Here is a 14,160-nt window from a genome sequence, read left to right as displayed (position 1 = left end):
GCTTGTATATCTTTGCATGTTTGTCTCGCTCAGCTATACGTTGGATAAAGCTTGTTGCAAGAAGAAGACCTTGAACCGGTGTTCGTAGAATCGACTACCTTCAGCATACTCACGCACGATAGTACGAAAATATACTTGTTCTGTCTTCGAGTCCTACCTTATCACCGGACAGCAAATTTTCTTCATCAAATTACTTTCCATGGCGATGGATTCAACAACATTCAACGACTAAGGCTGAGCATCCTGCGATACTAGTGACAATAGTTGAAGATTACAGAGTTCCCGAAGGACTCAAGAGACCCCGCCGAGCCCGCGGTTGCCGCCCATTGCAGCACCCCACCAACGCATCCCAAAGCACGCCAACACGGGCCATGTGCAACCCAGATCCCGGGCAAGTGCGCTGACGGACGGGGATCAGGACCCCCAAAAGAGGACGTCTTGGCCGGCGCGCCGTCCACTGGGAGGGAAGGCGGTGGCCCGGTGGGTGGGAAAATGGTTGGAAATCGGCCGGTCCCGCCATGTTGGGCCGGTTGCGGTGCAGCGGTGGTGCAGCGGTCGCAGTGGTTCTAAGGAGCCGGACCAGTCAGGCGAGCGGAAGCGTCACATGAAGAAGGAAACTGGCGGGTCCTCCCACCCCCATGGCCCCTCCTCAAGGCTCGTGGCGACTGCGATAGCTCCCCACTGCTGCATCCCGACCACCACCACCTTCCCTAGGGCGATAGTGCAGCTGAAGTTTTTTTCTTCTTTCTGGGCTGTTGGTTCTCTACCGACTGGGATGTTGCCGCGATAAAATTCCAACCCTTTTGTCGCATTCTTCCTCCTCACTTCTCCTTCCCCTCCCTCTGTTGCGACAGCTCGAAGCACAAAGTTTTGCGCCGGTACCAAATCGACTACATCACGCGCTGCCTGACCAAAAGGCATCAGAAAACCGCTTCGAACCCCTCCGACGATCATCATATGTTGCGCGCCGCCTCGGCAAACTTCTTCGCATACCACTTCCCGGCGCATCGTCCATGTGCCGTGCTATCGTAAGATAGACAAAACAGCGAGCGACTTGAGTCTTTGCGCTTGCTGCCAGGGGACGAGAAAGACCAGAGCAGTTAATATCACTACAAATCCGTACCAATAACCACACATCGCGAAAACTAAACTCGACCGAGAATTGAGATCGTTCCGCGCAGACGATACATCGTCTGAATACCCTCTTGTGCGCACCAAGGTATGTAGAATAAAGCCGGCAAACAAGACGACTAACCTCGCCTCAGATCGCTGTATGCCTAGCATCGCATCCCGTCGCTTCGAGTCCATTCTGTCGCTACCGCGCCTACCCTTCACCAGGACCACAGAAACCAACACCGACCCCGGCCACGCCTACGCACCGTTGCCCACCATGGCCGCCGACGACGACACCACCAAGAATCTCAACGCCGCCCCGGTGACAACAACACAGATCACCGCCGGCCACGACGAGTCCGAGCTCGTAGGCCAGGGTCTGCACGACATCGAGGCCAGGAAGGTGCACTGGTGGAGCTACTTCACCACCGTCGACTTCTGGATCGTTCTCATCATCGGCCAGATCCTCGCCTTGTGCATCACCTCGACGAACACCTTCACCTCCTTCCTCGCCAACAACGGAGTCTCGATCCCGGCCTTCCAGACCGTCTTCAACTACATCTTGCTGTTCCTCATCTACTTCCCCGTCACCATCTACAAGTACGGCTTCAAGAAGTGGGGGAAGCTCCTCCTCCGCGACGGCTGGAAGTACTTCATCCTCTCTTTCCTCGATGTCGAGGGCAACTACTTCACAGTTCTGGCCTACCGCTACACCAACATCCTCTCGGCACAGCTGCTCAATTTCTGGGCCATCGTCGTCGTCATCATCCTGTCCTTCTTCCTCCTCCGCGTCCGCTACAAGGTCTTCCAGATCGTCGGCATCATCGTCGCCATCGGCGGCTGCGGTGTCCTCCTGGCTAGCGACCACATCACCGGCTCCAACGGCGGTCCTGGAATCGACATGGTTAAGGGTGACCTCTTCGCTCTCCTCGGCGCAACTCTGTATGGCGTGACCAATGTCGCGGAAGAGTGGTTCGTCAGCCGCCGGCCCGTCTATGAAGTTCTCTCCTTCATGGGAATGTGGGGCATGTGCATCAACGGCGTCCAGGCCGCCATCTTTGACCGCGAGTCCTTCCGCGAGGCCACCTGGAACGGCCCCGCCATCGGCTACCTCCTCGGCTACACGTTCGCGCTCTGCCTCTTCTACAGTCTGGTGCCTCTGCTGCTGCGCATGGCCAGCGCCGCGTTCTACAACATTTCGCTGCTGACGGGCAACTTCTGGGGCATCATTATCGGCGTCAACGTCTTTGGCTACTCCATCCACTGGATGTACCCCATCGCCTTTGTGCTCATCATCCTCGGCCAGGTCGCCTACTTCCTCGCCGGCAGCATGCTGGGTGATTCCAAGAAGCCGTGGCTGGGCGACAACCAGGAGAACGGTGTTGCTGGTCTCGGCACGGCCAAGTTGAAGGCCATCAACGCGGCGCGCAAGAGGCAGATGGCTGCTGCCGAGCCTCCGGCGTATGCTTGAGGGGGCCGTGTAAGGCCAAGACTCTACTGAAATATGTAGTTCTTGGTTGAAGAGGCGGGAGGGGGTTGATGGAAGATTCATGTTGACATCTTGATCTGAGTGATTAGCATAGAAGAGTCGTCATCGTGGCTTGCTACGCTTGTCAAAGCAAGCCCCCTTTTCTTCCTCCCGGAAAACTCACAGTCTTTTTCTCTAAAATATACACTAAAGTAATATAAATACACTATTGGATACCAACACTCGTTATTTCCCGTTTAAGCTGCCGCTGCCGCGTCTCTGCCGCGTCATGATTGTGAAAACTAGGAAATTTAGTCAAACACTGGGCTCTTGACCAGGTTTTTCGAAATAATGACAACGTCTCTTGACGACGATGGCTTGTTTGATGTTTCTTCTGATAAAATCGGCAACTTCTGGAAGCCCAACTCTGGAAGACATGAGCAAGAAAGAAAGAGGGAAAGAGAAAGCCGCACGGCCCCTATTCAACGACGTCAGGTCCGGTCTCACCGTCCTTATCGTCACCGTTTACCGACGGGGCGGATGACACCGGTCGTCTGGTGGCCCTCTCAAATCATTGCGCCTCGCTCGCAGGCCCAGCGGTCTGGCCTCGGGAATTGTTCTCTTTCTGTGAAGCGTTATGCGTAAATGCGAAGCCGTCAAGATGCGACACAGCATTTGATTTGGAGGCAGGAGGGGGCTTCATACTTCCGCAGGGAAAGGAAAGAGTACGGAGTTAACGTATCCCGCTCGAGTCTGGTTGTGGACTCTTCTCTCTTCAAGTCCCAAGATCTCCAGGTGTTAGCATATAGGCATTTAACTCGAGGACTAGCAAGCCCTATGCTTCATACCTCCTACCAGGCTTAGAGACTTGAATAACTTTTGTAACATTATGATGGCATATCGGGATGCACAGAAAAGAGGAGAAAAGACCCCGAGGGCAGTGCAAGACCACGAACCTTCGGCTAACGCAGTATTCATAGTGTAAAAAAAAAAAGCCCCAGTAGACCAACCAAGACTGCCGACGGGAGCACGCTCTTTCGCAGCACACGCTTGCGCGACGTCGTTCACGAAGAAGCAAGGGTACGTGCGGCGCAGAACAGGCGCCGCAGAAATGGAACCTACGTAGTAAGTTACAGTACCCGTCGTGCGCAGGCGCCGCAGGGTGCAGGTGCAGTTCTGCATTCTGGCGTCGCATTCACGGCACTGCAACGGAGAGAGAGAAAAAAAAGATATGCGCGCACTTCCCGTCCCTCCCTTCCCCCTCCGTCCGCGTCCGCGTCCGCGTCCCAGGTCCAGGGCTCGAGAGCTTTTTTTGATTCTGCGAAACCACCTTACCCCCTTACCTGGGCCGTGGAACTCCAAAGGCTTCCTTCTCCTGCAGAGTCACGGCTGTCTCTCTACCTTATCTACGGTATCGGCAATCTACCTTCGTTTGTCTCTCTTCTGCATTTTCAAGTTTTCAACTATAGTCATTTCAGCAAGGGACTGCGGCATGGAATCACATCTTCAGACAATCCCCCCCCTCCCCCCTCCTCAAAGAAAGAAAACCATTCTTCTGCACTAAGAAACTTGTGTTCGGCGCCGGCACATACACCATCGATAGTCGAGAGCGTTCGTTAGCCCGTTAGCCCCCGATTCCCCGATAGGCGTTCCTAGTCAGGGCACTCGGGGCCAAAAAAAAAAAAAAAGAGGGTTTCTTGGCGGTCCCCCGTCTGCTTTGCCAAGATCTCTAATCTCGACGAGGCGGCCTACGGCGCTTCGTAGAAAGTTAGAAAGAGAAATAGAGCAGGAAGAGAAAGCGACAGAAATGGTTCCCGTTTTTGATTACTGAAGTCCGGGAATTATGACTAACCACCTTTGTCCCTCGTACTTTAAGTGCCAGCTGCTGTGTCTAGGGTGTAAGCAGCGGTTACTTGCCTGGCTGCAAGTTTCCCACCCTGCTTGCTTCGTTGCCCGATGAGAGAAGAAAAACAACGCCAAGTAAGGGTGAAGAGCCAAGGCCAGGAGGCTCTTCTCGTTGGTAACAAAACGGGCGTACGTTTCGCTCTAAAAAGACACGACGACCACAAAAAGTCGCGCGCCATTGGGAGACGGGGGGCTAGAGAGTTGCGTCGTCGCCCTCTTGCGCCTCACTGAGTCCACGTCAAGGGTCAAAAAGGCAGCCGCCCGATTGGTTGCGCCATCTTCCCAAGCTTTCGCCCGGCTCACGTATTACACGTGTATCCGTACGATTGTTACTCTAGACTCTCGAGGCCTCGAGTTCATGTTCGACAACCTCGAAAGTGTTTGTGTATCCCCGAGGTCGCGCCCGCGTTATGCTTCTGGCCCAGAATCTTACCCGCAGCCTCCCGCCATCCTTGCTTTCTCACTTGTGGCGATCAAATCTCCTTGGTCTTATCCAGAGACCTCGAATCTCTAGATGATTGGCAAGTGCTGGATAGTGTCCGTCCAAAGATGGATGCCTTGCTGGACGGCCCTGTTCGCCCCCAAAGTAGTGGGCGTAATCAAACAACCTTTTTCTTTCCTTCTTCCGCCCACGCCGTCCACGAAAATGTCCTAATTTACCGCCTAGTCCTGCCATCCCTACGCTGGGACGCCGAGCCTCGAAGATCATTTCAGTTCCAAAAGTTTGGTTGTCTCTGAGTTTGCTGCTCTGCTGGCAATCGCCGGGCTGTCCGGACCGCCAAGACTTTCCCGTACAATTCATACGCCAGAACCTCCCCCCTGACTTCGTCTCAGAATCGCTGCGTTGACCTTTGACGAGGGTTCTTAACTCTCTTCGTCCCGTCTCTGAGCTTTTCCTTCTCCACGATTTTTATGCTTCTGGCCTTGCCTAATCTTTTTGCCTCTTCTTCTGGACCGGGATTGGCTTGTGAGGGAAAAGAGTTGCGCAGCGGGCGATTCCATCACCGACCAAAATAAGTGCCCGCCCTTTGCCGCCTCGGCCACCGTCCCCTGGGTTGCTCCGGCGAGAAAAGGCAGCTTACGAGTCGTCGCAACAAAACACAAAGTCTATTTTCGTTCTCGCCCAACCCACTTGTGTCCACAGATCGCAGGAGTTGTTTACTCACCCTGCCAAAAAGGAGGAGGTCTGAGCTCAACGGCCGGTTCGAGCGTCATCTGATATAGCGCGGGGTGTTCGCTCAAGTTCCTGCAGAGGGACTAAGATCGGTTCCCTTCACCTGTACTCATACCGAGAGGGCCGTTGAAGGGTTTTTGAATTTATACCTTATTTCCCTTCTTGTCGCTTCATTTCCTTCACAACATCAGCACGAGGAGCAAGCGAGAACAGCAGTAAGAGAGCGGAAACTCAACAGAAGCCAAAGGACCATGGGTCCGACTCACGACCACACCATGATCGCAAACCAATCTCGATGGACAGTACTGAGGAATGGCTCCTCTCGCCGGTCAAAAGTACTCATTGGTGCCTTCTTCATCTTCTTATTATCCGCGATCTTCGTACTGCAGCCGCACTGGCACGTCGCCAGCTCCGGACTGCCAGTGCCTAGCTTACACCGACCTACGCCAGAGTCTACACCGAAGGCGCCGGCCGGGAGCAATGGTGGCGATAAGAGCGCTGACTCACGTACAGCTGTTTTGACGCCGGACGCTGACGGGGTCCTCTTGTCCGCGGGAACGCCTATTTTCACATCGCCTAGCGGTCGTCACGCTCTCGTTCTGCAGGATGACGGAGACCTGGTTCTCAACAGGGTTGACGATGATGGCAGCTCTCATGCCGTGTGGTGGACCGCGACAGGTGATTTGCACAAGGGCGGGCGCACAGTAATTCTTGAGAATAAACAAGGCCATGTTCGTATCGTATTAAATGCCATGTTGAAGAATACGTGGACGACGGTTTGGCATAGCGACCTCGAACCGGCCTGCAAGAAGACACAGGGAGGCATCATGGGACGGAGCGAGGACGGCGGGTCGCAAGCAATCGCCAAGTCGAAGAGAAGCTCCGGTCAACTCGAGCTATCGGATACGGGGAGACTATCGATTCCTGGGCTATGCGATTTGTACGTGCCACCGAGTGAGCGCGAAAAGGAGCGCAGTCTGGCTGTCATCATTGCCGGCCTGTACAGGACCAACCACGTTACCTGCAAGACGCACATGTCAGAGCTCATCGCCGACCATCCGGCTTTCTCGAGGATCGACGTCTTCGCATACATGCTCTACGAGCCTGGTGACATAGATGTGTTCAACCGAACCAGGGAGTCCATTGAAGCGAACCTCAGGGAGTGCTACGGCTCACACCTGCGATCGGTCGACGTTTTGCCTGTGAGCGAGACGGAGGTGAAATATCCCGGCGGCACGGAGGCGATGGCGACGACACCATGTGGCGAAAGACTGGGCAGGTTGAACAATCAGCTGAGAACCGTATCGTTGGCGGCGGAGAGATGGTGGGCTTGGAGTGTCACCAACGGATACACCCATGACACGGTACTGCGGATTCGACCGGACACGTCATTATGGGCGAGACCACAATTCAAGACGCTGGAGGAGCTGGGCCCAAACACACTCATTCTGCCTCACCCTCGAGGTGAACACTACTTCTACTGTGCGCGTATGAGCGGACGTGTGGGTGTCGGTATGTGAATATCAGCGAGATGCCTGAAACAATGTAACATGACAGCTGACCTGATATTCGAATAGGACCAACCGATCAAATCGCGTACGGAAGCGCGGCGGCCATGGGCCACTGGCTCTACATGTACGACCGGTTTCAACAGATGGTCGACCTTGCAGCAACTCCCTCTCGGCCGGCGCTCCGCGACTTCTCGGGATGCGAGGTTATGCCGTCAGGTCCCCTGGCAAGCGACTGCCCGACGCCGGCGCCTTGCTCAATAGAGTGTCTCGTGGCATGGTTTCTCGAGGCCCGCGGTGTGGACTTCCACATCGAGTGGGGATGGGAGCAGAACCCATTGAGATGGAAAGACATTGGCCAACTTGGCGCAGAGGAAGAGAGACTGGCCGATCACGACGACGAGGACGATGGGATGACGTGGGGATGAAGTTGGTCGAGGCGAGGTTGTAGGAGAGGTGGCGCATCTTTCTTTTGTCTCGTTGATTTCTGGAAAGCGTGGTGTTTGGGTGATTTGGGAAGGTCTTGAGATTCAAGTACCTGAATAGAGATGTATAAGTGAAGGAGAGAGCGACTGGTGGGTACTTACCCTATGCATTTGGCTTGAAGGTTACCTGGCGTCAACAATTGGAAAGAACACCCCGGAAGCGGAAGGAACCGCGACAGCATATTACCTTACCTTACGGCAGGGCTCTTCAAGAGTAAGGTACAACTCAACTTCAAAATGAAACAAGTTGAAAATAAAATTGAACAGTTGACATCGATCCGTTGAACATGTTCGTATCCCGAGTGAATGGTCCAAGTCGATGATCTTGTGGGCTACGCTCATGAGCCAGAGCAATTGCAGCAGAGACGTAACAAATCATGATGCTCTATGTTGGCCATGGCACTTGCCGGCCACAGCTCTCTGGTGTAAATCCTGCAAACATCGATTTGAGGGTCGTGAGATGAAGTTGAAGGAGCAAGTGAGATCTATCAGGGGTCGGTGACATCCAGGTGGTTCGGTTACCTTGAGGATCGGGCGGGGTAGGTGGAATGTGGGTCGCTCCTGTCTCTTCCTCCCGTCTTCCTCTTGCCTTTTTCGGACAACACCGAAGCCAACTTCAGTTGCGACGACCTCCGGGTTTCCATCTTCATCTAATTAGGTACCTCCATGTTCTTAACCGCAGCAGTAAGGTAGGTCAAGTCTTGAACCATTCACCAATCATGTAATCGTCGAATCCTTACTGAACCTTAGAAATGAAAAGGTTGAGGGATAGGCTTCAGCTGTAATGGTTCAAAGTAGAACATAACCTTTGCATATTCGGCACGTGAGTTATTGTACATGGAATGAAATGTGCCTAGGGAAAGAACTCTTTCAGTGCCCCTAGGAATTGAAATCCTTGCTTAATCGCATCGAGAGAATCAGACCGTGGTCTTGGTCATTCGCAGGGATTTGCATCCGTCTTCGACACAGCAAAGGGCCGACCCAATTACATGGGGATGGAATGTGTCTCCGACTGCCACCCGTTGATGAGCGGTGTCATTGAGCATCTAGTCCTATTGACGTTCTTGGCGCGTGAAACAGCAGATGCCCGACGCCCCAGAAACACCACGAGGGCGCGACACGTGCTGACATTGTATCCTCAGAATAGTAAGAGGGAGGTAGCCAGCTGCCTACGGTACTACCGTGCATCAATGACAGATGTATTCCAAGCTCAGCCAACACGAATTAGCAAGAGCACGTTTGATGAGAGGTGTGGTGAAAGTTGGCCTAGGAGGGTGTGAAAAGAACTTTGGTGCTGTTAGTTTACCAAAGTCCCAAAATATTTCGGCCGGTGTGCCACCTCTCTGCAGCCACCAATTTCCCATCTTCCACCGTTCGGCCGGTAAGGCGCGAGCTACGGTCCACCAAGGCGGATAAAACGTGATTCCACGGGGAAACTCGAGCTATCTCACATCAGTCTAGCTGAGGTACACCGTACAGCTGAATTTACACGTAGCTTCCCCCTTTCTTGGACCCAAAAGTCAGTGTTTGTTGGGGCCAAAAGGATCGTGTACCTATCACGTGTCGGTGACTTCATGTAAGTGTTGTCGGTCATTCCCATCACACATAAATCGAAAGTGACATAACCTGTCGCGCCTTCTTCGGGGAAATCCACAGATGCGTCTGTATAGATACTGTCTTTGGAAGCTTGGTCTCAAGTCGACTGGATTCTCTGAAGTAATTAGTGTGCCAGACTGGAGTGGCCGAGTGCTCGCAGGAAACAGGCAGCAAGTCTACCATGGCATCTCCATCATCGAGACCCAGTTTAGCGGGATATTTCTCTCACCATCTCTCCACCAACTGGGCTGAGGACACAGCTAGTGAGAAGACGGCTTGAAGCCCGGAACGACGGCCCAGCTTCTGTCGTTGATGCAACCAAAAGCCAACGCCAATGGCCCAGAGCTGTGGGTTGCAGGTCCATTCGTGGTTGAAGCGTGGTTGAAGTCTGCATTGGCGCCGCTGACAGGCAGTAGTTCCACCTAATTCAGGGGACGCAGCGAATCAAACACGAGAAACGACCCCTATTCACACGTCGCTTAGGTGACGCTAGTCCTGTTCCTGTCCCTTCAGCAGCTTCATTGGAACCGGCCGCCTTTGTCCTGCGCCGGGCAGTGAGAGCCACCACGCCTGGACCGCCGCCCAAGAAGATGACCACTGTAGAAACGCTTGCCTGTTTGGGAAGTGGTGCGTCTGGTGTGTGCCCACAGCCGCCCACTTTCTTGGACCTCGTCTCTTCCATCGTCACAACTTCAACTCCGCTCACCACCACGCCGTCGCCCGCATTGCCTGCACACCCACCCGCTAACACACATCAATGGATACGCATCCCACATCGTCGCCGTTGCGGTCTGCGCCGCTCGCGGACGTCAATGCCTGATCGTACCTCTCGAGCAGTCCTCACGAGGGGGGAAACTGGTCCCCTGCACCCCTCGCCATGATGGCTTACACCCACAACTCAATTTGCCTCTAGGCAATTTTTCCTCAACCGTCCCTCAATGTAGTTAGTCACTACATCGTTGCGCCGCTTCGTGGAGAGCGGCAATGGTTCACTTATGAATGGGAGCCTTCTCTTGCCGTTCCGTGTAATGTCTCTTTTCTCTCTTTCCTGATTTCCTCACTCCATCTCTGTTCCTGTTGAGATCTAGAGACTACGGTGTGTCTTCACCATCTTGCAAACATTTGTGTTTGCGTCCTTTCTTTGATCTTAGATCACATCTACACTCTTTCACGGCCTCGGCCACCTTACAATCGTTGCGAACAACGTACAAAAACACTTAATCGTCTAATACTACTACATCAAACATGCTCTTCAGCAAATCATTCGTTGCCGCCGCCGCGGTCATCAGCCCGGCCCTGGCCCATTCTTCTTCACAGACAACCACGAGTGCCTCGCCACTTCTCGGACTCAACCTTTACTGGGGACAGTATGGCCAGCCTACCGACCGCCTTTCAAGCTATTGTGATGCTCCGGGTGTCACCTCCGTCTCTCTATCCTTCGTCACATACTCTCCCAAGAACAGCGCTGGATACCCCGGTACCAACTTCGCCGGCCACTGTGGCGGCGAGGTTTACTACAAGAACCCCAAGACTGGCGAAGACACCAAGTTGATTATGAACTGCGACTACGTCAAGAAGGATATTCAGTACTGCCAGGCCAAGGGCATCAAGGTTCTCCTGGCTATTGGTGGTTACTGCCCAACCGGAGGCCCCTGCAGCTACGACATTGACAGTGAGCAGGATGGCCATGAATTTGGCGATTTGTTGCACAAGACTTTTGGTCCTTACGATCAGGGATGGAACGGCCCTCGTCCCTTTGATATCAGCGAGACTGAGCACATTGCTGTTGACGGTTTCGACTTTGACCTGGAGTTCAAGTATTGTATGTTGATAAGATCGCCCCTTTTCATGATGAATGATGATACTGACTTCAACAATAGCCGACCAAAAGCCCTGGATCAAGATGGTTGAGAAGCTTCGCAGCTGCGGTATCTACCACATTTCTGCTGCTCCCCAGTGCCCGACGTCAGACACCTGGTTCCAGCTCAAGGAGCTCATCTACAACGCCCAATTCGATTCCCTCTTCATCCAGTTCTACAACAACCCGGGCTGCCAAATCACCGATACTCCCAACTACGACGACTGGGAGACGGTCATTTCTCAGACCTCCAAGAGCAAGGATGCGAAGCTGTACATTGGTGTCCTCGCCAGCGTCGAGTCCGGATGGAACGGTTATGCTCCTCCTTCCACGATCAAGGACTTGATCTGCAAGTACCAGAGCAAGCCGCACTTTGGAGGTGTTTCTATCTGGGATGCCACCCGTGGCGCCATCAACCAGATCAACGGCCAGTCGTTCCACGAGGCCATTGCCGATGCTCTCAAGTACGGTTGCAACCCCATCCCTGCCAAGACCTCCACCATCAGCATCTCGACTTCGACTTCGTCCGTGATCTCTTCCACCGGCACCTCGTCTGCCATTGTTTCCACCACTTCGGCAAGCTCTAGCTCTAGCTCCAGCTCCGCGACCTCGAGCTCCAGCCAGTCCGCCTCGGCATCCGTTTCTGCTTCAGGCTCTGCCTCTGCTTCTGCTTCCACCTCGACTTCCGTGTCTGCCTCTGCCTCAGTCTCTGCTTCCGTGTCAGCCACTGGCTCAGCATCATCGTCTGGCTCAGCATCTGGATCAGCATCGGCATCTGGCTCGGGATCTGTCTCCGCATCAGCGTCTGCTTCTGTGTCCGTATCATCCTCCGCATCATCCTCCGCGTCGGCCTCGGCCTCGGCTTCACTCACCTTCTTTGGCAACTCTTCGGCGTCTGCCACGGGATCTGCTTCGTCACGCATCATCACAACATTGAGCTCCAACGCCACTGCCACTGCTAGTGCTTCTACGACCAAGTCTGCGACTGTTTCGGACACTTGCGATGAGGACGACGAGGACTTCCCAACCACCACGGCGGGTAACTCCCACACCGCCACTGCTACTGCCACCGGCTCAGCAGACGCAACAAAGACTGCCTCTGGCAGTGTCACCAACAAGGCCACTGGGCCTGCCACTGGGTCTGCAACTGGTTCTGCTACGAGGCCTGCCCAGAACTCCTTGACGGTGTCCATCTCAGACAAGCCCACCGGCACCAAATCAGCTACCGAGTCCGCCAAAAACACACTTAGTGTCCCCGAGCAGCTGACCACAAGCACGGTTTTCACCACCAAGATCACCACCGTCACCTCTTGCAAGCCCGATGTGCCCTGCACCAAGGGCCAGGTTGTCACCGAGACCGTTCCTTGGTACACCACTGTCTGCCCCATCACGGCAACATCGTCCGCCGTCGCCGTGCCCACGATCAGCCCTCCTCCCCAATTGGTCACCAGCACAGTCTACACCACAAAGATGTACACCATCACATCTTGCGCTCCTGATGTACCAAACTGCCCTGTTGGCCAGGTCACGACCAAGGTCATTCCTGCATACACCACCGTCTGCCCGTACACCGAGACGACACCCGGCAGCAGTAAGCCTTCAGGCGACGTCCCCAACCCTCCCAAGCCCTCTGGCGACGTTCCTCAACCTCCTAAGCCCACCGGGGATGTTCCCAAGCCTACCGGTGGCCAAGGTGGCAACAAGCCCTCTGGCGACGTTCCTCAGCCTCCCAAGCCTACTGGTGATGCTCCCAAGCCCACTGGCAGCCAAGGAGGAAACAAGCCTTCTGGCGATGTTCCTAAGCCCACTGGCAGCCAAGGTGGCAGCAAGCCTTCTGGGAGCATTTCTCCCCCCAAGCCTACCGTAACTCCCGTTGTCCCCGGCAAAGGGGATGACTCGACGACTTTCATCTACAAGACCCTGACTGTCCCCGTTACGATTGGCAAATACAACTCCACACTCGCGGGTACCGGCTCCAACTACAAGCCCACCTCCACGGGCGGGTTCCCCAGCTACACAACGGCTGCTCCCGTTCCTAGCAAGCCTGTCCAGGCTGGAGCTGCCAAGATTGGAGCTTTCGGAGTCGGTAGCTTGGCCGCCCTTGCCGTTGCCCTTCTGCTCTAATGTGTGTAAGGGATTGATGATTGGTTAACACGGATATGGCATTTATTTCTTTGATTCTGTTCACGAGATGTATAAACATGACTAATATTTCCTTTGTATACCTATGGTGCTGCAATCGAGGCATGTAAAAGCAAGCCTTGGCATACAGAGCCTCGTGATAAAACGTTTGGGGCATTGCATGCTAGAGCATATAGTAGAAGAAACATGTTGTATGTAAATGCAAACAATGCCATCAGCCCGTTGCTGGGATTTGTTATCTGTTCCTTGAACAACCTGATGTTTTGACTTTTTGGGTGTCGCCTATGCGCTTTAGGCCCCAAGGTTTCTTTCTCAGTCGTCCGGCCGAATCGGCGTGCGTGGGCTGAATGAACCGATCTCGGGAGCGACATGGGAATCTTCCTAATGGGCTTGCTTACCAGTGCCGGCCCGGTTTTCAAGGAGCCGCTCGGCAGAGATTGCGCGCGCCGTTTCCAGGAAACATCTCAGTGAGGATACTGAGGAGCGATCATGGTCAATCAGTGCCCGATGCGGTTGGTGTACGGAGATGGACTAAAAGTAGTTTCTAACTTTCTTCAGCTCTTGTGTGTGGCTCAAACAACGGGCGCCACAGGTACCCGGCGACCGTCTGCGCTGCTCTTACTGCCTTGGATACTCTCCACGGCACGACACGGGTAGTCAGTCGAAAAAACAAGATACACGTATTTCATCTTGGCAACCTTACCACCTTACTAACCCTACAGCTTTACCCCTCTGCATCTCACCGTATGCTCCCCCAAAAAGGGACCAAAAGGGGTGTCATCATCGGGTGGCATTAAAAGGGTATTAGGGTGTGTCGCCTAATTAAGTCCGTTTCCATGGAAAGACTGGACTCGCTGGGGGAGAAATGATGATATGATTGGCTGGGAGCTCACGGGTGGGATGAGGGGGGC

At 54.1% G+C, this 14,160-nt stretch overlaps 3 protein-coding genes across 3 annotated transcripts; all 3 read left to right on the top strand.

Moving 5' to 3' along the window:
- The first annotated feature begins 701 nt into the window (after positions 1–701).
- On the top strand, positions 702–2,887 carry HER10_EVM0002544 (uncharacterized protein). Its single transcript, XM_035472250.1, has one exon. It carries the CDS (start codon positions 1,274–1,276, stop codon positions 2,582–2,584), a length of 1,311 nt encoding a protein of 436 aa, XP_035332292.1. The 5' UTR covers positions 702–1,273; the 3' UTR covers positions 2,585–2,887.
- Positions 2,888–4,840: 1,953 nt separating this feature from the next.
- HER10_EVM0012719 (uncharacterized protein) lies at positions 4,841–7,857 on the top strand. Its single transcript, XM_035482107.1, has 2 exons — positions 4,841–7,172; positions 7,238–7,857. Exons 1-2 carry the CDS (start codon positions 5,912–5,914, stop codon positions 7,594–7,596), a joined length of 1,620 nt encoding a protein of 539 aa, XP_035333542.1. The 5' UTR covers positions 4,841–5,911; the 3' UTR covers positions 7,597–7,857.
- A 2,101-nt stretch (positions 7,858–9,958) lies between these two features.
- HER10_EVM0008525 (endochitinase) lies at positions 9,959–13,455 on the top strand. Its single transcript, XM_035478043.1, has 2 exons — positions 9,959–11,071; positions 11,130–13,455. The coding sequence occupies exons 1-2, from the start codon at positions 10,495–10,497 to the stop codon at positions 13,229–13,231; spliced, it is 2,679 nt and encodes an 892-aa protein (XP_035333007.1). The 5' UTR covers positions 9,959–10,494; the 3' UTR covers positions 13,232–13,455.
- Positions 13,456–14,160: the final 705 nt, after the last annotated feature.

Source organism: Colletotrichum scovillei, assembly GCF_011075155.1.
Source record: "Colletotrichum scovillei strain TJNH1 chromosome Unknown Contig00006, whole genome shotgun sequence".
NCBI lineage: Eukaryota > Fungi > Ascomycota > Sordariomycetes > Glomerellales > Glomerellaceae > Colletotrichum > Colletotrichum scovillei.
This window is presented reverse-complemented; position numbering and strand designations above follow the sequence as displayed.

Coding starts and splice junctions, on each gene's coding strand:
- HER10_EVM0002544 (XM_035472250.1), top strand. CDS start 1,274: ATGCCTAGCATCGCATCCCGTCGCTTCGAGTCCATTCTGTCGCTACCG.
- HER10_EVM0012719 (XM_035482107.1), top strand. CDS start 5,912: ATGGGTCCGACTCACGACCACACCATGATCGCAAACCAATCTCGATGG. Junction 7,173..7,237: donor GAGCGGACGTGTGGGTGTCG/GTATGTGAATAT, acceptor ATATTCGAATAG/GACCAACCGATCAAATCGCG.
- HER10_EVM0008525 (XM_035478043.1), top strand. CDS start 10,495: ATGCTCTTCAGCAAATCATTCGTTGCCGCCGCCGCGGTCATCAGCCCG. Junction 11,072..11,129: donor TGACCTGGAGTTCAAGTATT/GTATGTTGATAA, acceptor CTTCAACAATAG/CCGACCAAAAGCCCTGGATC.